This window comes from Garra rufa, chromosome 19 (genome assembly GCF_049309525.1).
Source record: "Garra rufa chromosome 19, GarRuf1.0, whole genome shotgun sequence".
Taxonomy (NCBI): Eukaryota; Metazoa; Chordata; class Actinopteri; order Cypriniformes; family Cyprinidae; genus Garra; species Garra rufa.
This window is the reverse complement of record NC_133379.1, coordinates 29,250,080-29,277,216: the sequence shown is the minus strand read 5'-3', so window position 1 is coordinate 29,277,216 and position 27,137 is coordinate 29,250,080. Positions and strand designations below refer to the sequence as shown.

Sequence of the window (27,137 nt, the reverse complement as noted above, 5' to 3'; positions counted from 1 at the left end):
TATAATACAATTCTTTTTACAAAATATTTACACAGTAAACTGATCATTAAAAAAACAACAAGAGAAATAATCGATTACATGACAAACATTATAATAACAGTGAATGTGAAGTGTACAGTTTCCTTAGATCCATCCAAAAGCTATCATTATCATGCTATAAGGATTATATTCCTCAGTAGCCACACTAGGCAAAAAGTTTCATTAGATAACACGTGAACAGCACCAGTGACCTGCACTGTAAAATATACATTATCACTACTGAAAAACAGGTCTTCATAAGTCCTTTACAGACTTAGGTTAAGTCTAAATGGACATTCACACCGACAGCTATTCCCAAAGGTCAATTGTGTGAGGTCAAATTGCCATTTCTCATTAAAAAACAATTGAAAATCAGTGTGACCAGCCCTAAATGCTAAAGGTACAGCACCATGGTTCTACACTATATAGTTCAGGCCCTTCAAAGCTTCAAGCTAAATTAAAAAGTCTTTAAAAAGTCTCTACAAAGTAATTTTGCTCTGAGAACTAGATAGTTGTCAGTTTTTTGGATGCTTTGATATTAGATGTAAATGTTTACATCAAGTTTCTGTCAACACTTGTACCAAAAGTTACTTTTTAGTTTCTTCTTTAAATTTCTTGCCTTACAGATTTCCACTGTAAGTGCATTATGTTTAATGCAATTTTTGCTTGTTTTTAAGGACAAAATATTCTTCTGTGGTAATCAACAGCATGTCACTAATGGCACAACATGATATTTCAATACTGCCAAAAATATACAAATAATAAATAATAAAGTACACAAAATATATACGAAAAATGTTTAAAGACCAGAATTTCCTGCTTTTCCTGAGAAATGAGAGTAGTTGTTTTGCAGATGAGAAGATCCTGCAACAGTCATTCAGTATGTGTTTAAGTGGCGCAGATGTAGCATCTTGAGTCACAAAGTAGATCAGTACAGTATCTGCTTGAAACCACAGAAAAAGGTTTGATCCAGTGGTCAGATTTGAAGAATCTGCATATCTGACACTACCTGATATAAACAAAAATACCAGACCTAGATTGGTTCAAAGTTGAAAGGATAGTTCACCCAAAACTGAAAATTCTGTCATTAATTACTCACCCTCATGTCATTTTGAACCCAAAGACCTTCGTTCATCAACACAAATTAAGATATTTTTTGATGAAATCTTTCTGACCCTGTATAGACAGCAATGCAACTGACACATTCAAGGTCCAGAAAGATAAATTAGTCAACCTTAATTTTATGAAGTTGCTTTCATTTTTGAGTGAACTATCCCTTTAAACATGTGGAAACTGCTTGTGGGAGTACTAGTTGCACTAGGTGCGTGACAAAGATCAGTAATACATTTGGGATAAATTACGTCTAGTTGTACCCATGACTCATTGGTACAGAGCTGCAGAACAACCGAAAAAATCCATGCCAATATATCTTGGATATCCCTCCAGCACCCTCACTTCCACTGGGTCGAACTTCCAGTACTGCTTCCCTCTCAAGAAGTGTGCAAAGCCTGTGAAGAAATAAAGAACAAAGAAACAATTAATGACTTTTTAAACACCCACCATCAAGAATAACCTTATAAATAATTTATCAGTGACAACTGTACCGAATCGGTCCTGGAAAGCAGCATCAATGTCATCTGGTACGCCCCTCCAGTCCCTCATGCTGCGAGGGTGGACTGAGTCTACACGGTTTTCCTTCAGGTTAAATCGCCAGTAGCTTCCTTTTTTGAAGAAGTAGATCTTCTGGGCCTTGTCTTCTCCCCACATGAGGGCGGCCTGAATGTCAGTCACTGTTAGACCTAGCCGTCGCACAGAGTCTGGGCCTGTGATCTGCCGCTCTGCATCGAAAACCCAGTAACTCTGGCCTATAGAGAGAATGATGGGTGAGAGGCGTTATAGCATGAGAGGCTTCTTTCAAAAACAGTAAAATTCTTACAGATCGAAAACATTTGAACGGTAGCATACTTGATTGTTTTGAGACAGTTTACCTTGGAAGAACCAGATATTTCCAGATTTGTCCTCAAAAGCGGCATCAATGTCGCCTGGGATTCCTCTCCAGTGCCTTGAAGCCAATGCAGGGTATCCGGTCTGAAGTTTACCATCACGGATCCGCCATACATAACCCGACTTAAAGAAAAACAGCTCGCCTCGGATCATAGATACAGCATCGAAGTCAGTTTGGCAAGCATCAGGCTGGAAAGATGGAAAATAAAGGGGAAAAACAGATTGAGATGGATAAAGAAGAATTAGATTCCCAAGATCAGATAGAATCAGTCAAATTACTCACCACTGTGGTTTCAATCTCATTGGTTTCTGTGACTTTGGGAGGTCTCTCCTCTGTCTTTACTTTATCATCAGTGTGTCTGGAGCCGTATAAAGACTGTATGCCTTGTTTGTCATCTTCACTCAGTTTGAGCGGGTAGGAGAAAGTGTAGAAAGGCGACATCACTGCGCCTGGTGCCATGGAGTGCTGCAATCCTAAAACATGGCCGATCTCATGAGCAGCCACCTGGAGGAGGTCAGTACCTAGTAGGAAGCACAAGGATTTAAAAAAATATAATTATAATAAATCTTTTTGACAAAGGGGTTTTAAAATTACATATAAACCCTTATATAGTTTATGCAGTCATATATTTATGTGGAAGCCCATTTGTACATAATAAATGAAAAATAATTTACTAAATGAACAATTTTCCTGTAGGTTACAAAGTTACAGTAGCCAGTAGCTGGTGACAAGTGACAGACTATGAGTGAATTGTTGAGTGATTCAACCGATTCTTTCAAGTTTGATTCTTTCAGGAAGAAAACAAGTGACTGACTTTATGAATGAATCCCTGAGTGATTCAACCATTCATTCAAGCACTGATTCCTTCAGGAAGAAAACAAGTGACTGACTTTATGAGTGAATCCTTGAGTGATTCAAACAATTCATTCAAGCCCTGATTATTTTAGGAACAAAACAAGTGACTGGCTTCATGGAGTGAATCATTGAGTGATTCAACTGATTCATTCAAGCACTGATTCCTTTAGGAACAAAACAAGTTACTGGCCTCATTAGTGAATCATCGAGTGATTCAACCAATTCATTCAAGCACTGTTTCATTTAAGCACAGATTGCTTCAGGAACAAAACAGCTGACTGGCTTTATGAGTGAATCGTTCAGTGATTCAACCGATTCATTCAAGCACTGATTCCTTTAGGAACAAAACAAGTTACTGGCCTCATTAGTGAATCATCGAGTGATTCAACCAATTCATTCAAGCACCGTTTCATTTAAGCACAGATTGCTTCAGGAACAAAACAGCTGACTGGCTTTATGAGTGAATCGTTCAGTGATTCAACTGATTCATTCAAGCACTGATTCCTTTAGGAACAAAACAAGTTACTGGCCTCATTAGTGAACCATCGAGTGATTCAACCAATTCATTCAAGCATCGTTTCATTCAAGCACCAATTGCTTCAGGAACAAAACAGCTGACTGACTTTATGAGTGAATTGTTAAGTGATTCAGCTGATTTTTAAGCACTGATTCTTTCAGGAACAAAACAAGTGACTGGTTTTATGAGTGAATTGTTAAGTGATTCAGCTGATTTTTAAGCACTGATTCTTTTAGGAACAAAACAAGTGACTGGCTTTATGAGTGAATTGTTAAGTGATTCAGTTGATTTTTTTTCAAGCACTGATTCTTTCAGGAACAAAACAAGTGACTGGCTTTATGAGTGAATCGTTAAGTGATTCAACTGATCCATTCAAGCTCTGATTCCTTTGGGAACAAAACAAGTGACTGACTTTATGATTGAATCATTGAGTGATTTAACCGATTAATTTAAGCACAAATTCCTTCAAGAACAAATGAAGTGACTGGCTTTATGAGTGAATTGTTGAGTGATTTAACAGATTCATTCAAGCACCAATTTCTTCGGGAACAAAACAAGTGACTGGTTTTATGAGTGAATTGTTAAGTGATTCAGCTGATTTTTAAGCACTGATTCTTTTAGGAACAAAACAAGAGACTGGCTTTATGAGTGAATTGTTGAGTATGAATGAGTTTTGAACCATACAATCAAATGATTTTTTTTTTTTTTTTTTTTTTTTGGCAACTGTGAAACATATACTAAGAATTGCATGATTTCTGAGGAAAACAAAGTCAGATTTGTGAAAAAGTCTCAATGACCTTTTTTATTTTTTTGTTCTGTGGCGGAAGATTTTGCGATGAACAAATAGTGTGATAAATTCAGAAATTTTAGGAATAAAATCAATATTGTGTGATGTAAACTCTCAGTTATTTGCAACTGCAAGATATAGACTCGCAATTCTGAGAAAAACTGTGAGATATAAACTTAAAATACAAAAGTCACACCAAATGAACCAGGACACTCACTCACCCATACTGTTGCCCACTGTCCAAGTCTCATCATAGTCAAAGTGAATGTCTCCCTCTCTGTAAGTTCGGGGAAAGAAGGCATGAGCCAGAATTCCTCCTGGGCCGTCAAAAGGAAGATTGTCTCCATGCCAGTACCTGAATGTGAAACACAGTCTTTTAGACGACAGCACAAAATCAACTATTCCCGTTCTCTTATTTCATCAAAATGCCTGATGAACTTATCACTAAAAGAATTTTATAAGCACACTTCATTACATAGAATGATTAAACAAGGGTGAGAATAAAGACATTGCTGTTACTACCATGCAACTGTACCACATTATACCCTACTGTAACTGTCACACCTCAGTAACTTTCCTGATTCTCTTGTCTTTAAAGGAATGCCAAAATCCACCCTGGCTGAATGGCACTGAATAAACTGATCCCCAAATTTTCCATTGTGAAATGTTGAGAGGTTAAATTACGCACAAAGCTTTCCAGGATCGTAGATCTTTAAACTGGCAGACCTGAAAGGTCAAAGAAGGTCACTATTCTGGTTAAATCAAACCCACAAATGTCCGGTACCCTGCTATCCCATTGATGGAATCTCAGATTGAGTCAGAACAAATGAAATTGACATGCCTAGTGCCCCACACTTCACTGAACAGACCCCCAGATGTTTCGCTTTATGCCAGATGGATCTAGATATTTCCCTTTGCTTTGAAGAAAAGCGGTATCCCTCATTAGAGCTTCATACGTGCGTATCTTAGAAACACAAAAATTGTACATTAGCGCTTTAACAGGAAGCCAAGTATAGGAAGCCATTTTCAAAGAAAATGACGAGAGAAAGCCACTGGCTTGAGCAAAATTTCCTGTTGAAAGAGACTTGACATTTATATAGGACTGGTGTGACGCATACTGTAAATCAAGTACTTCACCCCTGCTTTATCATTTTGAGTTTCATGCTTTTGAGAAAATGCCGTCTATTTTTATACATTTTTTAGACAAGATTTCAGTAAGTTGTACTGTATCTTTCAACATACCTTCTGATTTCCCATCATTATTATTTTTATTTTATTTTATAACTAGTACTAAAAAGGCTAGCAATGTCAAGATTACATTAAAGAGCCCCAAAATAACATTTATTGTTTGAATTTAGAAATACAAATAACATAATTGTTTAGTCTAGCCTGTTTTCATTTAATGAATGGAACATTGTAACACACCTCCAATACAATAAATCACAATAAGCTTTGTGCTTTGTTACTTTTGATATGAAACAAAGTCTCAGATTTTAAATTCTGTTCATTTTATTATAGCATTCAAACGATAAATGCCGTTTTGGTGCTGTTTAATGTGGAGTGACAGATCTCTGTAGCACCTCAGTTCAAGAGAACTGACTGCGTGAAGTGCACATGAACTGATCATATCCTCCATTTTAACCTGTTTCAGCACAAAACAAACATGAATAAGCTTTAGAAGATATGTTAATAGAAAAAATTTCAAGTTACCGAAATTCATATCCTGTCTCATTTAATCATTCAATCTGTGTTTCAACTAAAGAAAGGCCAGGGTTGCCAGTTTTTCACAACAAAACCTGCCCATTTGCTACTCAAAACTAGCCAAAACATTTGGAGGGACGCATAAAAATTGCGTTCTGGGAGGTAAAATACACATTTTTGGCAGGGTTTCCCTTGTAATTATCGCATTCTAGGGGCTACATATCATGTTATTGGGGTCACTTCAACCCGCGGACAAGAAAAACAACCAATGGCAACAGTGTTAAAATAACCCAATTTCGCGAAAAAAATATGGACTTGACAACACTGTATAACAGCTTGTAAACAATGTCACGTAACGTAACATTTACCTCAGAAAAACACATTTGGTGACCATAAACTCATCAGTCAGCTAGAAAAATTAACTCTAGAGAGGAGCATTAAAAAATCTGTTAAGTTTTTTTTATGACAGCCACCATTTAAAAACTAATTGGAGTAGAAATTATAAATTATATTTGTATACAAATCAGTTCATTTTAAACTTCAGTATTATAGTAAAGTAGTACCAACTGACTCTCATGTATATTTTACAGCATTAGCTGAGACATTTTTTTCCTTGAGAAAATGTGACATGTACTGTTCCTGATATATATCCAAAATAATCATCATCGAATCGAATCGGGAATTGAATCGAATCACAAGCTTGTGAATCAGAATCGAATTGTGATATTTGTGCCCTATCACAAACAATGTGCAAAATGATAGAGCACGTCACATGTTCAGTGATGGGGAAAAACACTCAAACAGCGTTTTGTAGTAATAATGTGCTACCACAAAAGTCATGCTTTTCAACATTAAGGTTCGTTTTTCAAAAGCAAGGGATTTTGAGCCGCAGTGTTGCATGTCCATATGTAGAACTAAGCCCCACAGGTGTTCTGAGTTATGACTTTTCTTACGATGGGAATTTAAGAAGTAACACACGTGCATGAATGGACGTGCAGTGTAAATTTTCGACCTATAATCCTAAACCGACACCCTCTCTAATCTCCAGCTTCTAGAGGAGATGAAAAGCATCTGTGTTTGACTAGTGAAGTGGAAACTTTTCCTCTTTGTGTCAATGAACACACATCTCTCGACTGACAATGTGGTGTTATAAACTCAGTCAAATGAGAGGCTGGAGAAACAGTATTTCTCCAATAATATACAGAATATAAAAGACCAGTCAAATTTGGTAAATTCAAAGTAACTTCAAAGTCATTGTTAGTTCACTCAAAAATGAAAATTATGTAATTAATTACTCAACCTGATGTCATTCCGAACCTCTAAATAGAAATTAAGATATTTTTAATGAAATCCAAGAGCTTTCTGACCCTGCATAGAAAGCAACTCAACTGACACGTTCAAGGCCCAGAAAGTAGTAAAGATACTGTTAAAATAGTTCATGTGATATCTGTGGTTCAACCTTAATTTCATGATGTCCTTACTAGCTTTCTGGGCCTTGAACATGGCAGTTCTGTTGCTGTCTCTGCAGGGTCAGAAAGTTCTTCCAATCACAACAAAGTACATTTACATAGTCCTAAAGGTTCAATAGAAAAAGCATCAAACGTTGAAAAATGCTCATGACGGAAGAAACATTGACTAACATTATAACTGGACCTCAACTGGACTGATTTTATAACCCCTTTAAAACATAAACACAGAAAGGCCATCATAGATTTTGACACTGTTAACAGTGAAACATATTTTTTACCTGTTAAAGTCAATCATAATATCCGCCCGGCCACTGGTGACCTCAGTAAAGGTGAGAGGCGTGACGTCACTCCAGACCCGCAGTGCCTCTCTCAGCACATGTCTGACTTTCTCTAAACTCATCTGCCAAGGGGTCCGCATGATCCTATAACACAAGCACAAACATAAGCGCTCATTACAGACCACCCATGTGATTTTCATTTGGTCTCTGGTGCATTACCCCAATAATCTCCTTTATTTGAACATGTTTGCTACCAGGAACCAAGAGACTGGATCCAAATCTGGCTGTTGTGAAAGACAAGCGCAGTCTGAATGGATTAGGCATGGTACCTACTACTACTACTACGCTCTCTGATCATCACCAAACACGTGTGATACTTGATACTGTGACAGTGATGGGACCCCTATCTGGGTTCCTTTAAGTGCATAAGCCTTTTAGAAATACATAGCATTATATTTCAAGACATTTTTGTTACTTGTCATTTAGCAGGATCTTAATCTAAAACAATTCACAATACACTGCAGTAGTGACAATTTTAGAGGATTTAAAGGAATAGTCCACTCAAAAATGAAAATTCTGTTATCATTTACTCACCCTTATGTCGTTCCAAACCTGTGTGACTTTAATTCTTCCGTGAAACACAAAAGATAACATTTTGGCTTTCACTGACTTCCATTATATGGAGAGAAATACAATGGAAGTCTTTAGTCTATTAAAAACATTTTATGTGTAAGTGATTTTTAGGTGGACTATCCCTTTAATATTTTCTAATAATTTTTTAATAATTCTTCTTAGGTTGTATTCAGATCTTTGAAACTCCTGAGTCCTTTGATTCTTCTCACAAAGGATATTTTAACTGCTCTTTCGATTTTAAATCATCAGTTTACTATATGGACGCATGTTTCTGCCACTGAATACAAAATAAAAATGGAATTGTGGTTTTTTATCTCACAGTTCTTACTTCTGAGTTTGTCTCTGAGAATTGCATCATATAAACCAGCAATTCTAACCTTTTTCTCAGAACTGTGAGATATAAACATAACTATGCTAGATATAAAGTCAGAATTGCGGGATATAAACTTACATTCGCATTTTTTTCTCAAAATGGCCACTTTGTATCTTGCAATTCTGGCTTTTTTTCTCAGAATTGTAAGATATAAACTCACAATTGTGAGTTATAAAGTCCAGTTCTGAGGAGAAAAAAAAAGGACTAATATGTTCACAGAATTGCAAGTTTATATCTCAGAATTCTAACTTTATTTCTCACATTGTAGAGAAAAAAGTCAGAATTGTGAGATAACAAGATAACAATTTTTCATTCAGTGGTGGAAACAGGCTTCCATGGTTTAGCCATTTTGAATGCTGTTTATAAATGAAAATGCTACTTTCATCCATCATAGAATGAGCCCACAGGTCTTAACTTCTCTCAGATGAAAGACGAGCTACATTGTGAAGCTTGCTGAGTGATGAAGGCATGCATGCTTATTTTTACAAGCAGAATCCCCACTGAGCACATTTAAGCTGGTAGACCACAAATCTGTATCATGTTCCACAAAGCATTTCTTAAAAAAAGAATAATAAAATGTCTTAAAGCGCCACATTTGAAGTATTGTTTAGCTCCCAACCTGCAGTTATAGTGACTAGTACCTCTGTGTTGTTTTCATGCTTGAACACCTTCATGCTTTGGTTGTTATTAGCTCTGTGGGACAGGGATCGCTCTGGGGCTGCATGTTGGAGCCACAAAAGGTCTCAGATTGTGAGGCCTCTGCAGTCTGCAAGCCCAGACAGGAGCTATGACAGTGGGAGAGAGCTCAGTGTGGTAGTCTGTTCTTTTTTTGAACATTATCCTTATACGCAGCTCCAATTAGAGAATTCCTACCTATTTGCTGATCCGCTATGGATACTACCACAAAAGAATAGAAAAGAATATAAACGTCAACCAGGTTTAGATTAGTGACCCAAAAAGGTTTTAAATATTTGTAGGTCAGGGGTTTGCAAACTGGGGTCTAGAGACTCCCAGGGGACCACAAAAAGCATCTTTGGGGTTTGTGGAAAAAAGTGTACATGCTTTATACTAGGCATGGGATGATAACCGGTTTCAAGGTTTACCGCGGTTTGAAAAAGTCACGGTTTCAAAACCGGAAACAAAAAAAGTTATACCGTTCCTACGATATGCGCATTTTCTGTGTCAAAGTGAAAGCGCAGGACTCCCTACTAGGTTGTGTGTGTGCGTCCCTGCAGAGAAAACAATGCAGCCCCTCCCCCACCGGTTAGTGTTTTTTTTACCCAGACATTTAAATGTAACATTGTAGAGCAGTGATTACAATACCGTAATACCGTGAAACCGTGATATTTTTATCCAAGGTTATCATACCGTCAGAATCTTATACCGGCCCATGCCTACTTTATACAAGAAAATATACACAATTTAAAGGATTAATTCACTTCCAGAATACAAATCTCCTGATTATTTACTCACCACTATGTCTTTCTTTCTTCAGTCGAAAAGAAATTAAGGTTTTTGAGGAAAACATTCCAGGGTTTTTCTCCATGTAGTGGACTTTAATGAGAATCAACGAGTTGAAGGTCCAAAGCTAGTGCAAGACGAGCACTGGTGGTTAAAAAGTTTTCTGAAAATTACAGATCAATCCACTAGATAAGACTCTTATTCCACTGGGATCATGTAGAGCCCTTTGAAGCTGCACTAAAACTGCAGTTTGACCTTCAACCTGCTGATCCCCACTGAAATCCTGCAATATTTTCCTCTAAAACCTTAATTTCTTCTTTAGATCTCTATCAAACATTAAAAAAAGCTTTTCAACCCCAAACTTTTGAAGTTTAAAATAAAATATATTTAGGCATCCTAGCAAGTGGCTTCTTTTCTCTAAATGTTTTTTCCCCACTACTTTTCAGCAGTAACTTCTAACCATCTGGTCCAGTGGTGACTTTTAATGGATGAACTTTGTACTCAGGTGTCATTCATCAAGTTCCACTGAAGGTATGCTCACACACTTGACATTAAGCATACAAAACGACTTTAGACCTCAATCCACTCCACACATGTGGCATGAAAAACACACATTTACTTACGGTTTATGCAGACTCATTAAAGTAACTGAACTGACAGTATGGTGGGGGTAGGAATGGTGGGTTTAGTGTTTTTGAGTTCATTTTGCACATGTACAGTCCGTCATTAAGCGAGGGGACAAATTACAGAGGACAGCGAGGTGTTATAGCCCATAAATAACCTTCAGAGACGTGAGTCACGATAAGTCATAGTGGCACAGCATTTGAATGCTGCTGACTGGGGTTTGCTAGGGATAAACTATGTGCATTTTTTGCTGTCTGGACATCAGATTCTGATGAGGCAGCACCTTGTATACAAACCTAGCACCTAGTAAGCACCTAGCCCCCTGTTCTTCAGAAAAAATCCTTCAGGTCCCACAAATTCTTTGGTTTTTCAGCATTTTTGAATATTTGAACCAGGGCCGGCCCAAGCCTTCATGGGGTCCTAAGCAGAATTTTATTTGGGGGTCCCTCTGTGCCACCAATATGACTAATTATTGTCAATCCTTTATTATTCGCACAATATAAATCTTAACACACCCAATATACATTTTATTTTCTTGTAGTTGTGTTGCTTACATCACACCAGTGTTTTTACCCTTGCTATGATCTTTAATTGTAACAGTAGCAAACCCACAGGAGTAGTCAGGTGTTAATTTGCACTTTAACATTCAAAGTTGGGGGCAGTCGTGGCCCTAAGCAGCCACTTAGTTCGTTTATGCCTTGGGCCGGGTCTGATTTAAACCCTTAGCAACAATGACTGTATGATTTTGAGATTTATCTTTTCACACTAAGGACAATTGAGGGACTCATATGCAACTATTACAGAAGGTTCAAATGCTCACTGATGCTTCAGAAGGAAAATCAATGCATTAAGATCCAGGGGTGTAAACTTTTAAACAGAATGATAATGTGTACATTTTTTCTAATTTTGCCTAAATATAATATTTTTTTTCATTTAGTACTGCCCTTCTAAAGATTCAAATGAGACAGTGAGCATTTGAACCTTTTGTAATAATTGCATACGAGTCCCATAGTTGTTCTCAGTGTGAAAAGCATGCATCTCAAAATCATATAGTCATTGTTGGAAAGGGTTCAAATACACAAAAATGCTAAAAAAACAAAAACAAAGAATTTGTGAGACCTAAAAGCTTTTTCTAACGAACAGCAGGCAGTTTCTCTTGTGGACTATATGTAAACTTATTTTATGTGGAATATCTTATTCAGTTCAGTACTAAATAAAAAACAACATGCATTTTGTATGATCCCTCTTATTTTGGTAAAATAATTAACATTTTGCAGATTCGTTTTGACTTCCGTCTTTACAGTATGCAGACACAAAGACTGGTTCTGCCCTACAGCAATGTGGCTTGATTCAGATGGAGAACCATGGGAGATTTATAGGCAGTAATATTTTATGGGAGGGACCATAAATCAAGGGAGAGTTTTAATCAGTGGTTGTACGGCTGGTTTTCTTTGTCTGGATCCTCATCTTACTCCCCGCTGAGCACTGAAGAGAAAACTAGATCCATTTGGGCTCCGCGCCCATAACACACATGAGTGCTCTGATATGTAACATCTTCTCCTGGTCGGGTCACAACCTCACTGACTCTGATTACAGAGAGTCTTATGTCCGGTGGGAACCGTCTTTGACAAAGATGTATGAGACAAATCAGTCAAAACATGAAGTGGTGAGCAGACAACAACAATAGTAAGGTCATCATGTCAATCAAAGGCTTCTTGATAGGATAGTTCACTGAAAAATGAAAATTCTGTCTAATTTATTCACTCTCATGTCATTTCAAAACTGTGTAAGTTCTTGTATGTTCTGTGTATGTTCTTTTATACAGAATAAAGAAAGTTGTACAAGTTTGGAATGACCAGGGTAGGTATAATGACATAATTTTCATTTTGGATCTCTCTAAAAACCAATGAAATTCAGGTCGACTTGAAGAAGCGCCTGTGTGTGTGTTTAGGAAAATGATTTACTGTTTCAATTCAAAGGGGGCTTGATACATATTTCTTGCTGTGTTCTGGAGCCACACAGTCCCAGGTCTGAGACAGTTTACTGCTTCTAATTAAGTGGGTGTAATAGTGGAAAGAGTGTGTGGTCTTCTTTAGAAGCGATAACAGCTACAAGAAATGTGAGAAGATAAAGAAAGAAACAGAAGTATTTCCTGTGTGGGCTGGGAAATAGCGTATTTCTGAGATAGAAGCAGGAAGAAGAACTGCAAATGTCTCATTTGAACACACTCTATAATAAGGAAAAACCTTTAATGTATAGATTCAGTCAAATGTGTGTTGACTGGGAGCTAGGAGACCAAAAATAAGCTATATTGTTGCCTCCGTGTGGCCTTTGTTGTGTAAGGCTCAAAATAGTACCTTGGCAATGCATCAAAGTGATTAGATACAGTACAACCGCAACCGCTATCTGTGAAAGTCTTACTTGTACGTGAGGTCTGTTTTGTCCCAGCGTCCTCCAAACAAATCAAAGCGCTTTCGGCGATGACGGCCCCCAAGCAAGCCTCCTTTGTGGGTTGAGTAATTAAAGACGCTCCCTTCCTTCTGTGAGGGGTAGTCTGGGACTCCACAGCGAGGTCTGTTCCAGAACTCAGTGTCATTCTTGGGAAGAGTTGAGTGTGAATGCGCTCTTTTATTGCTAGAGTCTTCCCTGGTATCCTGAATGTGATGAAATCGGCCTCTCTTTTTTAGGCCATGGTGATGGGTCTTTTCAGGCCACTCCTGTCAATACAGACATGAGATGTCAATTAAATGTACACTTGACCAGAAACACCTTAATTTAGATGTAATTAGTTAGTTATTTGAATGCTACAAATAATACAGAAATAACACTGGATTCTAGACGGTTTCTAGATCATTGCTAGGGTATTCTGGCTGGACAAACAATAAAGTGAAGGTGCAAACAAGTCTAAATCGGGAATGAAATTAGTGAAATTATAGTTGTGCAACAGTTGGCCTTGCGTCACTGATAATTTGCAAGAAGAATTATCACAGTCAATTTCCTCACCCAAATTTCAAGGAAATGGTTCTGTTAATGGACTGGGAGGTTAGTTGCCTGGAGGGGAAAGTCAGATTGCCCCAATTTCTCTCCCTCCCCGAACCTCACTGCGTTTCTCTACTCCAGCTGTGCAGGTTTAGAAACCTCTTTCTCGCCCTTTTTCCTTCTCTATACCTCCTTCTTTCTCTCTAATTTGTGCTTGGTTAAGAGGCCAGGGGTGGTATGGGGTGAACTATTTCTTTTAAATGCTTTTATAAATCCTTCCGCCTCTCGTAGCCATAGGGAGTCTTTTAAAAGCTGTAATTTAAGCGCAAGCTATATTTAGACAACCATAAAACATTTAGAAATATAAAGCAGGAAGTCTGAAAAGAAAAAAAAGCCACTTGTTTTAAGTGTTACTTTATCTTTGAAAGCAGGTAGGACCAACTATGATGAAGATGTATGATAGACTAATGCAAGGGGCTTTAGAGTGACAAATGGTGTGTGCACACCAAAAGTGAATTGAATTATTTGCAGGAGTAGATTACATACAAAGTCAATGCAAAGACACAAATGGACTTCAGTTAAAAATTTTCAGCTTGAGTGAAAAATTTGCATGCCGTGTCGTCGCGCAAGCCAATCAGCAAAGAACTTATTGACACGTCTAGTTTGACACATCTGATTGCATCAGAAAATGGATGAAAGCATTACTTAAAGGGCTCATCGGATGCCCATTTTCCACAAGTTGATATGATTCTTTAGGGTCTTAATAAGAAGTCTTTAACATACTTTGGTTAAAATATCTCAATGGTAGTGTAAAAAACTACTTTTAAGAGCAAGCTATTCTGTTTCTTTAAATGCTAATGAGCTTTGCTTGCCCCTCCGCTCTCTGCCATTGGATGATGAGCCTTAATGTTTACTTTAGCGCATTTAGCTGCGAAACTTGCTTACTAGCACATTATTAAAAAAGGTCATTTGCAAATATGCATAAAAAACCCTTATACTCACTTCTGCTGTGGGTGAAGCTGCATCATGAATGATTTGCACGAACATAGACGCATATGTTGACCGGGATTGGCACTTTCTTTTCAAAAATGAAAGTAACATTAATCCTCTGCGTCTTCAGTGGCTCAAATGTCGGGAGTAAATGAGGACTGCTATGTTCATTATTACATCCAACAACAGAACACCTCAATTGCTCAGTTGGAGACATTATCGTCTTCCCCTGCACCTGAGTCGACACAATGGTGATAAGAGTTCGACTGTGTGAGGCACTCATGTCAATCAACTGTGTGTCATCACAACAAAAGATGAGTGAGAGGAATCTCACGAATGATGCAATTGCAACAAATATGCAATATATTGTCTTCCGCAAGTCTTCCACAAGTTAAAATTCACATGACGAGTTGTTACACAAGCCAATCAGTGAAGAACTTATGACACGTCTGGTTTGACACATCCGGTTGTATCAGGAAAGCATAACGTGATGATTTTATTTGCATGAGTGACACGAAAAACATCCCACAATTAATCTAGTGTAATAACGCAATCAGAATATTAGCACACCAAAAGCTAATTTATTTATTAGCGGGAGTAGTTTACATACAAAGTCAACGCAAAGACGCAAATTTGTGCCATGAATGATGCGATTTCTGCGAACGTGTGATATACGCTTTTTTAATCATGTCTTTTGCTCAAGCCAAGGACAGGAAAGGACATTTTGTCAATCTCCCCACTTAAAAATCTAATTGGTTAAAAATCAAGTTTCGTGAAAAACAAGCACTGTGACCAACAAAAGTATTTTTCACGAGTTTTCACGGTGCGACATCAATCGGCAATTTTGGCGGCACTGAACATAAACAGTGCCACTGACTTGAAAGAAACTCGCATATTTTGCTGATGTTGCTGCTAAAAATGGTCAATTATTGTCATGTTTTGGGCTGTACTAATCGGTTGGACCAGAAAAAACACGTGGAGTACCGTAGACTGCCATACATTTTAACAAATCAAGGAGAAGAGTGCAAAAAACTGTCTGAGGAACAAAACGCTTTGTGGTTGGCCAAACTGAACCATGATTTTCAGGGCAACATTCATGTTTGTTCTTATCATTTCTGGTCAGGTAGGTGAAATATTAGTATAATATCTTAATTAATACTGCTCATACGTATCTTTACCACGTATTAACTTTAGTTTGTCAAAATTTGTTTGTTTGTTTAGCAGAACAACATATTTAGTAGTCCATTAACCATGCAATCCATGCTGTTGTTTACATCCGAGTATCTCCAATATGGCTGTGCATAAGGGTAACTGACCAAATCCTGATGTAAGTCTAAACCCTCTGTATGATTTTTATATGTTTTGTACATAATAATCTTCACAAGCCTAAATGCAGTCGCCAGACGTAAAAGGTTAACGGCTATAAACCTAAGTGCTAAAATGCTAACTTGTTTCTGGGTTTTGGCCTACAAAAATATGTCTTCCCTGCAGGAAACATCAAATATCATCTGATTGGCTACACAAACAGCTTCACATTCAGTGTGGACAGACAAATTAGTTATTAAAACTTGTTGTGTAGGATCTAGTTATGAGACTGTGTAACTCAATACAAATTCTAACAAATCAAAGGAAAAACATCCAAATATTTTTGGGCAAGTCAAGACGTAGTACCTTAGTGAAAATCCACTGACATGTGAACTTGATAGCGTTGCTAAAACATGACCCCACACCCCCGGCAATAAGGAACTGCACAAATTCCACAGATAGAAGTGAAGAATTCACTGCGCTTTATCTGCTCTCAGTTTGTTTCTCTCAAATCTGCTGAGTGCGCATGGACTTTCCATGGGCTGAGCCGTCATACATGTTGAAAGCATGTAATTTAAGGAGTCTCTAAACAACCTGGAGACAGGCAGGTTTTTTTGTACAACAGTCAAGATTGTTTATTGTAGAGCGGTGGAACCTCTCAGCGATGACAAACTGGCCTCGAGTCTACTTAGGGACCGACGGAGGTGGAAGAAAAACACCCGGGTGTCTCAGGTTCAACGGGAGTCAAGGGTTAAAGGTTAAAGCCTAAATCAACAAAACAGACCCCTTGGGCCAAAGTAAACACACATACTCCCATTTCAAACCAAAACTTAGTAGACAGCCTATGTTTTTTCCTCTTCTAAAATGTTTAATAGATCAATTCTGTATAACCAACCACACAATTCCTATAAAATAATAGTTTTGAGTTTAATTTGTGTAACTTTTTTGAAAGAAGTCTCTTTATGCTCACCAAGGCTGCAGTTATTTAATCAAAAATATAGTAAAAACAGTAATATTATTCTGCATGATTACTCCAGTCTTCAGTGTCACACGATTCTTCAGAAATCATTCTAATATGATGATTTGGTGCTCAAGAAACATATTTTATTATAATCATCAAAGTTGAAAACAGCTGTACTGCCTAATATTTTTTGTGGAAACCGTCATACTTTGTTTCTAGGATTCGTTGATGAATTGAAAATCACATTTAATGTGTCCTTTAAAAAAATCTTACTGACCCCAAACTTCTGACATAAAGTGTGGATTAAAAGTGCACATTAAAAAAAATCATAGACTTATGTGACCCACTTTTGCAACCACATTTCAGAATATGCAGTCAGTATTTTATAAGAGGTGGAGGTGCCAAGTGCAAACAAGACGGCTCAGGTTGCTGATGTAATAGTACGTAAGTGCATATTAGCAGCTGAAAGTGCTATAAGTCAAGTCTCGAAAGAAACAGCCAAACGATCATTATTTTCTAAACAAACAACATAACTATGAATCTATCCTGTGAAGATTCTGTGAAATGCTGCTCCATAATTGTGATGACTCTAGGGGTGTGTTCACAATTGTCATGTTTGGTTCGGTTAAAACAAACCCTGGTGCGATTGCTCTAAAAGTGCCGTTTGTTTGAGTAAGTGTGAACGCTGCTAACCCTGGTGTGCACCAAACAAGCGGACCAATACCACTAAAAAGATGATATATGAATGCAACATGGACCAAAAGCTTCTAAACTAACAAAAACAGTAAGTAGTGAAAAGATGCAATGCGATGCGACATAATTTCACAAAGGGAACAAGCGGTGTATCCACAACAAAATGAGCAGAGGGCAAATGTAGAGCAACGAGGCGGTGAAGTGCCTTTTATGAGCTCTTTGTAAATTTGCAGGTGGTGAAAATAAAATCATATACATTTAACAATTAGCACGCTTAGTTCAGCAGACGGCATTGCATGTGTTCGACTTAAAGGAGCGATGAGCAGACCATTCAGTGATTGGGTACTGTCGCCGCTTTAATTCGAACGCACCTTTTTCTTTTGTTTGGAGTATTCGGTGAGTTCCGTCACGAAATATACGTAATTCAATCCAACCAATCAGGTTGTGAATGTATCACTATGCCTTTAGTTTCGATATCTTTAGTTTCGCTGTCAAAAATGCCAGTGTGAACACTAAACGGACCAGGATCAAATGTATAATTTTACTTTTTGGTCCGGACCAAATTAACCGAACCGAACAAGTGTGAACACAACCTCTGAACTAAATTAAACTGAAACCTGTTGCTTTTCTGTAGTTATTTACTCATCAACAGTTAGAACTGGAACTACATAAGGATGTAGAACACAAAAGGATGGGACAAAAAATACTTCTAATGGGGCAAAAAATATTGGGTGAACTCTGTACCTTTCACTTACAGAATAAAAATTTTTTGTTGATTTGCTCACCCCCATGTCATCCAAGATGTTCATGTCTTTCTTTCATCAGTCGAAAAGAAATTAAGTTTTTGAAGAAAACATTCCAGAATTTTTCTCCATATAGTGGAATGGGATCAACGGTTTGAAGGTCCAAATTGTAGTTTCAATTTTCACGATCCCAGCCGAGAAATAAGGATTTTATCTATAGTGAAATGATTGGATTGGATTGTATACTTTTTAACCACAAATTCTTGTCTTGCACTAGTTCGACTTCGCACAATACGTAGTCATGTTGGAAAGGTCACATGTGACATAGGCAGAAGCACCGACCCAGTGTTTACAAAGCGAACATACAAAGAAAGTCAAACGCCCTTTACAAAAAAAGGTAAAACAACAATGTCGGATGATTTTGAAGCTGAAGGAGAAAATGAGATGGAGTTTTTTCACCATACCCTACATTTTTGAACTAAGGTACACACACGAAGAACAAACCACGTGTGATCTTTCCAATGTGATTACGTCATTTGTGAAGTCGCGGAGCTAGTGCAAGTTAAGTGTGGTTAAAAGGTGTATAATTTTTTTTTTTTTTTTGGAAAAGGTCAATAATTTCACTAGACAAGACCCTTATTGCTCAGCTGGGATTGTGTGGAACCCTTTAAAGCTGCATTGAAACTGCAGTTTGGACCTTCAAACCGTTGGCTTCCATTGAAGTTCACTATATGGAGAAAAATCCTGGAATGTTTTCCACAAAAGTTTAATTTCTTTTCAGCTGAAGAAAGAAAGACGTGAACATCTTGGATGACATGGGGGTGTGGGACTGTGCTAAGAAATGTTTGCTTGTAATGTTAGTTAGCAACAACCTTTACCTCAACAGGCACATGTCTCATTTTAACAAAAGCCCAAATCAAAGAACCTTTTCTTAACCAGACATTCCTCAAGCCTAGGCGTATTTTACAGCATCCACCTGCATGTAGTGAAACATGTAAAAATGGAAGTCCATTCAGAAACCCATTGGAACGTCTCCACACGTGTTCCATATAAAACAAAAGTCTCTCTTTCCAAACCTCATCTTGTGCAAATTTTTGACGTTTTTATGATATCTTCCTGACAGATATATGACTCTCATCAGCTGAGAAACAAAAACAACTGGGAATTATTTTACCTTAACCATTCAGACATCAGGCATTTGTGCCTGCGGGAAGATCTGCCATGTTCTGAACAATACAGAAGAACTATTTGTTTTAACACCTACATTTATAATATCAAATCTACAACATTTGGGAATATAAACGGATGGAATTGGAATGGAAGAAATACAAAAACAAACTACTTTTTTTAAAGCATGTGCATATAGGTCAATAGGTCAGTGGGTAAAAACATGATACAGTATGTTATGCTGAAACAAAACAGAGACCCTGAGCCAGTGAGAAGCCTTTGGGGGAAATCCAGAAGAAAAGAACTGACATGTCTGTGCAAGAAGAAGATTTGGAAAGTGTTGGAGTGCCTGGCATCATGCCATCTCCATAGGGTTTCTGAGGATAACCTCTTTGTTGGCAGCCAAATCTTTCTCTCTGGGGCATCCGGATGATGTCAGATCGCTTACATTCATCGGCACAGTCGGCATCAAGAGAGAAGCATCATGCGTTTCCAAAATGACTTTCTACATTTGGATGACTGTTTACTACTGACTCAGCAAGCCATAGAAATACAGCCAAGAGCACTTCCTACCATCCTGCTTTTCTGGCTTGGCTTTTTTTATTTCTAGTACAACTCTGATCCAAACATCCTGGCTGCATGGGTCTCATTGTCTCTCTGAAGCATGCCTTTGTCGAGAGAAAAATTACAAACAAGAAATTCCAGTCTGTTACATAGACATTTTCTGGCACATTAAAGTAGGCCACAACTAGAGATAATGAATGAACATGCCAGAGGAAATCGGACTAGGGTAAATATTTACCCGCGAAAACCTCCAGAGATCTGCATGCTTTGGGGTTGTATACACAAGTGATTACACTGAAAGGAAGATTGTTTAGTGGGAAAATGATGTTGATGGAGGATGTTCATGTAGAAAGTGTGCAGTGCATCCAAGGTCTAGAGAATCAAAATACTACTGATTTGAATCTTTTAATAGTTCCCACTTGTTCCAGCTTAAAGGGAAAGAGGTGACAACTAGCGAATATCACTATGAAAGTCACATGCACTGTAACGTTTGATGCATTGCCAGGAACAACAATGAACTTGGAATAAAGGTATTTCAAGAGCAAGTTCTTTTGTCTCCTAATTTCTGTTGAGATAGGAAACAGCTGTCGAGAGTTTTTAGATCTAAAGGTCAGGTGACTGGAAAAATGGTGGTTTGAATCAGAACCAGGTACGTCAGGGTTTCTGGTGTCAGTCATGCTCTCATTTGTGCCTACAGGCAAGAAACCTAAACCAAACGGCTCCACAGGTGGTGCGGTGCAACTAACCCTGACCTTATATGCTCTACCACCTCTAAGCTTGTGTATCCTTTTCTTTCATATGTTGACATTGGGTCATAAGCATAACCAAAACTGAATAATTGGTGCTGATTAACAAGGGTGCTTAGAATGGGCATGAAGATCTGTTCCTTTCCTCCTCCCAAAATTTACAAACAGAATGCATTAAAAAGTCTACTAAAACTGAAAGACAGGCTGACAGACAGATGGATATATAGAATGGTAGACAGATGGATAGATACATGCATAGAATGATGGATGAATGATGGATACACACATAGAACAGTAGATGGATGGATGGATGGATGGAAAGAAAGATAGATGTACAGAAGGGTAGAACAGTAAATAGATATGTAGATGCATAGAAAGATGGATGGATGGGTGGATGATGGATGGATACAGAACAGTAGATAGACGCATGAATGGATGATAGAAAGAAAGATGTACAGAAGGGTAGATAGATGGATAGGTAGATGCATACAATTATGGATGGATGGGTGGATGATGGATAAACAGAACAGTAAATAGATGGATGGATGGATGGATGGATGGATGGATGGATGGATGGATAGATGGAAGGAAAGATAGACATAACAAAGGGTAAATAGATGGATAGGTAGATGCATATAATGATGGATGGATGATAGATAGACAGAACAATAAATGGATGGATGAAGGAATGATGAATGGATGGGTAGATGATGGATAGACAGAACAATAAATAGATGGATGGATGAAAGAATGATTGATGATAAATGATAGATGGATGGATTGATAGATGGAAAGAAAGATAGACATACAGAAGGGAAGGACAGTAAAAAGATGGATATGCATAGAAGGATGAATGAATGGGTGGATGATGGATGGACAGAACAGTAGATAGACGTATGTTTGAATGGATGGATGGATGATGGAAAGAAAGATGTACAGAAGGGTAGATAGATGGATAGGTAGATGCATAAAATTATAGATGGATGGGTGGATGATGGATAGACAGAACAGTAAATAAATGGATGCATGGATGGATAGATGGAAAAAAGAAGGGTGGATAGATGGATAGGTAGATGCATATAATGATGGATGGATGGATGATGGATAGACAGAAAAGTAGATAGACGGATGAATGGATGGATGATGAATGGATGGGTGGATGATGGATAGACAGAACAATAAATAGATGGATGGATGAAAGAATGATGAATGATAAATGATAGATGGAAAGAAAGACAGACATACAGAAGGTTAGATAGATGGCTAAGTAGATGCATTGAATGATGGATGAATGGATGATGGAAAGAAAGATGTACAGAAGGGTGGATAGATGATAGGTAGATGCATATAATGATGGATGGATGATGGATAGACAGAACAATAAATAGATGGATGGATGAAAGAATGATGGATGGATTGATAGATGGAAAGAAAGATAGACATACAGAAGGTTAGATAGATGGCTAGGTAGATGCATTGAATGATGGATGGATGGATGATGGATAGGCAGAAAAGTAGATAGACGGATGAATGGATGGATGAATGGATGTGTGGATGATAGATAGACAGAACAGTTAATAGAGGGATGGATGGATGGATGGATGGATGGATGGATTGGTAGATGAATGGAAAGAAAGATAGAGGTACAGAAGGGTGGATTGATGGATAGGTAGATGCACTGAATGATGGATGGATAGATGGATGGATGGATGGATGGATGGATGATGGATGGACACAGAACAGTAGATGGATGGATGGATGGATGGGTGGATGATGGACAGACAGAACAGTAGATAAAGTGATGGATAGATGGATGGATGGATGATAGGTGGGTGGATGATGGATACAGAACAGTAAATAGACGGATGGATGGATAGATAGATAGATAAATAAATAGATGCATAGAATAGTAGATAGATGGATGTATTAATGATGGATAGACAGAACAGTAGATGGATGTATGGATGGAAAGAATGACAGAGAGATAGATGCATAGAACAGTAGATAGATGGATGGATGAATGGATAGAAAGACAGAATGGCAGATTAATAGATGGATGGATGGATGGATAGATGGATGGATAGATGGATAGATGGATAGATGGATAGATAGATAGATGGATATATAGATAGATAGATAGATGGATAGATAGATAGATAGATAGATAGATAGATAGATAGATAGATAGATAGATAGATAGATAGATAGATAGATAGATAGATAGATAGATAGATAGATAGATAGATAGATAGATAGATAGATGCATAGAACAGTAGATAGAAGGATTGGATGGTTGGGTGGATGAATGGATGAATGAATAGATGGGAGCACAGATAGATAGATAGACATATAGATAGATAGATTATTAAAAGTTTTGCCCAACCCTGTATTGCACATTAGTCATGTTCAGTTAGAGTGTTGACTGAGCTGTTTTATGTTTTGGCAGTAATCTTGGAGCTTGTGATGCGTGAACAATGCCTTAAAGAAGGACATCAGCTTTTCTTTTCTCAGGGGGGTCAACAAATGCAGTGGTAGCTATCTGGATCCTTCCATTTTCCCCTCTGTCAGCAAACACAGGGTTTGTTATCCTGCTCAGCGTGCCAGATGACTTGCCCCTGCCTGCATAATCTCCTGCTCTGGCTTTGTCAACATTCAAGAACAAATTGACAGCACATGCTCCGCATCAGAGCTGCCTCCCTACATTCAAACGTGTACATAGTTCGTCTTTAAAAACGTCTGGAGCTGGTTTGATCCCAGGTGCCATTCCTGTTTGATTGGCAAAGTGGGTCAAGGCAAACATACAATAAAATTAAGCTCCTCTTTATAGCCAGATGCTTTAACAGCATGCAATGTTTCATTGTCATCTTGTGGTAATGCTTTGTGTGCCTATGGCTATTCAACATTCTAAAAGTAGACAAAGACTTTGTAGTGTTTAGTTGTTCTCTACCCTGTTACAACTACTCATGTCAGCTCTTTTATTTACAGATACATGTTTTTAGCCTGATATTTTCCCTGGCAAAATCTCTGTATGGATCTTTGCCAACTAGGTTACAACAGCCATCTGTAGTCCTTCTTTGTCCACTTCCTCTAAGCCCTACAAGCCTTCTTTTTCTTTGTGCAGAATGAAGTTACAGCCAGATTTTAGTTCTTCGAAGATCAGCAGGAAGTTGAAACCAATTCAACATAAAGAGCTGGGTGGATTTAACAGAATAACATTGAGCTATATGGATTGAAAGACATGATAATAATTCATCCCGTCTACCAAAATGCCTTCATCTGGTTGTTTTTGAAGGCAACATTAACATGGTTGATATTCTAGTAAAAACACTGTGGAAGGTTAAATTTTGAATGCTAATTTTCAATATTTTTCTCAACCCGTTATTCCATTTGTATTCCGTTTTCTCCGTTCCAGTGGTTTTGGCTTCTGGTCTAGCTATTTTAGCTGTACAAAACAGCTGGAGTTGCTGCTTGATATTGCAAATTGTAGTCTAACCATATTATTTTAATGTATTGTCTTAATTACGAACACACTGGCTTGTAGTGCAAACAGTTTTACTGTTTACTGCACGATGTTATTCTTCTAGTTATTTATAGCGCTGGTAATGAACCGGAAGTCTCACCCATAGGCTTTCTTTCGCATTAAAGAAAAAAACGGATACAGAAATGTGCAATGTTTCACTAATTATTTGATTAGACATCGCTGAGGTTGACCAGAATTTGTTTTAGACCATTAAAAAGTATGTTACTGTGCTTTTGGAAGTCTGTTTGAAACCGAAACCGCACCATCAAAACACTGCCGTTTACTTACTAGGCAGCAATACAGTTGCCTTTTCATACACTGTCAATAACTCACTCACTTAACAACATACCTGAAAAAAAAAAAAACCTTCTACATTATGTCCCACCCCTGAAACAATTGCAAACATACTGAACGTGAACTACACTAAGCGGCTTTCAAAACAAACAAATCTTAAATATAAAGCCTAAATTATCTACAGTTGTACGCACTTCACTGATGCACCTGTAAATGATCTCTCTGCTGGTCATTAGGTATTTGTTTCATTATATACATGCGTTTTGTTTATTCTAGTAGCATATCTTGTGTAGATGCCTGTGTAACAGGTGAACGGCAACGAATTGGTAGCAATAAATACTGCAAGTTGCATGCAAATTTGAAATTCATAGCCTGTTAATGTTTTTTATATTTTATAGTCCTATATCAGACAGTGAGAGGCTTATATGTTAATATTTGAAATAACTAGTTTACATTATTTGTGTGCGCATTTGCTTAACAAAATAAGTCTAAAATATTTCCCATCTTTGTTTTAAATGTATTTTTAGTTGCGTAAAATGTTTTTAAATTCACTTACCGCTGCAGGTTTGTACCTGTGGCTGTTTCCGTCTGGTACCGGTAGAGAATGAATGCACACTACGCAGTATAAGACAGCAGCGAGAAGCTGTGGAGATCGCATCATCCTGATCGGATTCAGAGCCGCAAGCACCACCTGCGCGCCGGGTATTTACTATACGAGCGTGAGGGAAGGCGGGGAGAGAGAGTGCGCGCCTGTCTGTCGAGCTTTACTCTGACCAAGTGCAGACTAGCCGAGGGATTTTATACTCTCTGATTTCTTTGTTCTCTTTTCTTCAAATTACACTTTTCTTTCAGGGGCTGGAGTGGCAAGTTCACCGGCAATCACGTGATCCAGCCATCCATTCCTCTGGCGCGCTCCGTCGCTAGAGGGGCGACGGTGGGTAGAGAGCAGGATTGGTTTTCAGTGATGTGGGTTAGTAGGAGAAGTTTAGATAGTAACTGTCCTGTAGAAGAATTGGATGAGGTAATGATATGTTGTTGACATTTTGTCAGTCGCTGGATTGACGACGCGTTTAGTGCACCTGTTACATTTAATCCTGTTCTTTTGCATATTAGGCGATATTAATCTACTAATTTTAAAAGTACTAAAGCTTTTAATTAATTTACAAATAAGTTAATATTCACCTACTTTTTCAACATGGTGGTAAGCCGTTTTCTGGTAATGTGGGAGACTTCCGGTTCATTAGCCACAGTGGAAAAATGACCAGAAGAATAACAGTGCAGTAAACGGTAAAACTGTTTGCACAACAAATTAGTGTGTTCATAATTAAGATAATACATAAAATAATATAGTAAGACACACCAGTTTGCAATATCAAGCTGCAAAACCAGCTGTTTTGTACAGCTAAAAATAGCTGGACAGGGATGACACCGGAAGCCAGACAAATTCAATTTACAAATGGTCGTGCCTGCTCTAACGGGAAAAATAAGGTGGATATATATAAATCCAAGATGCGAGTCCTGAATAGAAGTTTCTTCATCAAAACAGATTTGGATTTTGAATTCCATATTAGTGCATCACTTGTTTACTTGGATCCTCTGCAGTGAATGGGTGCTGTCAGAATGAGAGTTCAAACAGCTAAAAAAACACATCACAATAGTCCACAACATGACTTAAATCATCAGCTAACATCTTGTGAAGTGAAAAGCTGTGTGTTTGAAATAAACAAATCCATCATTGTGGTGTTTTATGATTTTAAATGGTTGATTCTGGCCAAAATATAAGTCTGTAATAACATCTTCTGTTTTCTTCTCACATCAAAATCCACCTAAATATTTGTTTGGAAATTGTTTTGCACTGTTTTCACATGTAAACAGTGCTTGATCTGTGCACATTTATCTCCTGATTCAGAAAAAAACAACCTTTTCACTGTAGAATGCTATATTATGGACAAAGAACATACACTCTTAAAAATAAAGGTGCTTCACGATGCCATAGAAGAACTTTTTTGTCTTAATGATTCCATAAAGAACCTTTAACATCTGAAGAACCTTTCTGTTTCACAAAAGGTTCTTTGTGGCAAATAAGGTTCTTCAGATTATAAAAAGGTAAGCAAGAGATGGTTCTTTAAAGAACCTTTGACTGAATGGTTCTTTGTGGATCCAAAAATGGTTCTTCTATGGCATCGCTTGAAGAATCTTCTGAAGCACCTTTATTTTTAAGAGTGTATATTTAGCGACAAAGCAACAGTTTCGAGTCTTAATAATGAATTTGTTTATTGCAAACACAGCTTTTTGCTTCACAAGATATTAACTGACTGGAGTGTGAATTAATTGTGGATTATTGAGATGTTTTTATGAACTGTGTGAACTCTCATTCTGATGGCACCCATTCACTACAGAGGATCCACTGGTGAGCAAGTGATACAAGTGCTGAATTTCTCAAAATCTGTTCTG

General features: G+C 37.8%; 1 protein-coding gene across 1 annotated transcript; it reads right to left on the bottom strand.

Annotated features, from left to right (window-relative positions):
• mmp11b (matrix metallopeptidase 11b) lies at positions 1–25,437 on the bottom strand. The gene is made up of 8 exons (XM_073824705.1): positions 25,240–25,437; positions 13,143–13,438; positions 7,631–7,774; positions 4,404–4,537; positions 2,306–2,544; positions 2,007–2,211; positions 1,623–1,883; positions 1–1,526 (listed from the first exon to the last, which is right to left on the bottom strand). Exons 1-8 carry the CDS (start codon positions 25,342–25,344, stop codon positions 1,399–1,401), a joined length of 1,512 nt encoding a protein of 503 aa, XP_073680806.1. The 5' UTR covers positions 25,345–25,437; the 3' UTR covers positions 1–1,398.
• Between the last annotated feature and the right edge of the window lie 1,700 nt (positions 25,438–27,137).

What these genes read in the sequence shown, in the direction of transcription:
- mmp11b (XM_073824705.1), bottom strand. Translation starts at nt 25,344, where the DNA reads ATGATGCGATCTCCACAGCTTCTCGCTGCTGTCTTATACTGCGTAGTG. An exon ending in AAAACAGACCTCACGTACAA is followed by an intron (nt 7,775 to 13,142) that starts GTAAGACTTTCA and finishes CTTGTGTTATAG; the next exon opens with GATCATGCGGACCCCTTGGC. An exon ending in AAATATCTGGTTCTTCCAAG is followed by an intron (nt 1,884 to 2,006) that starts GTAAACTGTCTC and finishes TTCTCTCTATAG; the next exon opens with GCCAGAGTTACTGGGTTTTC.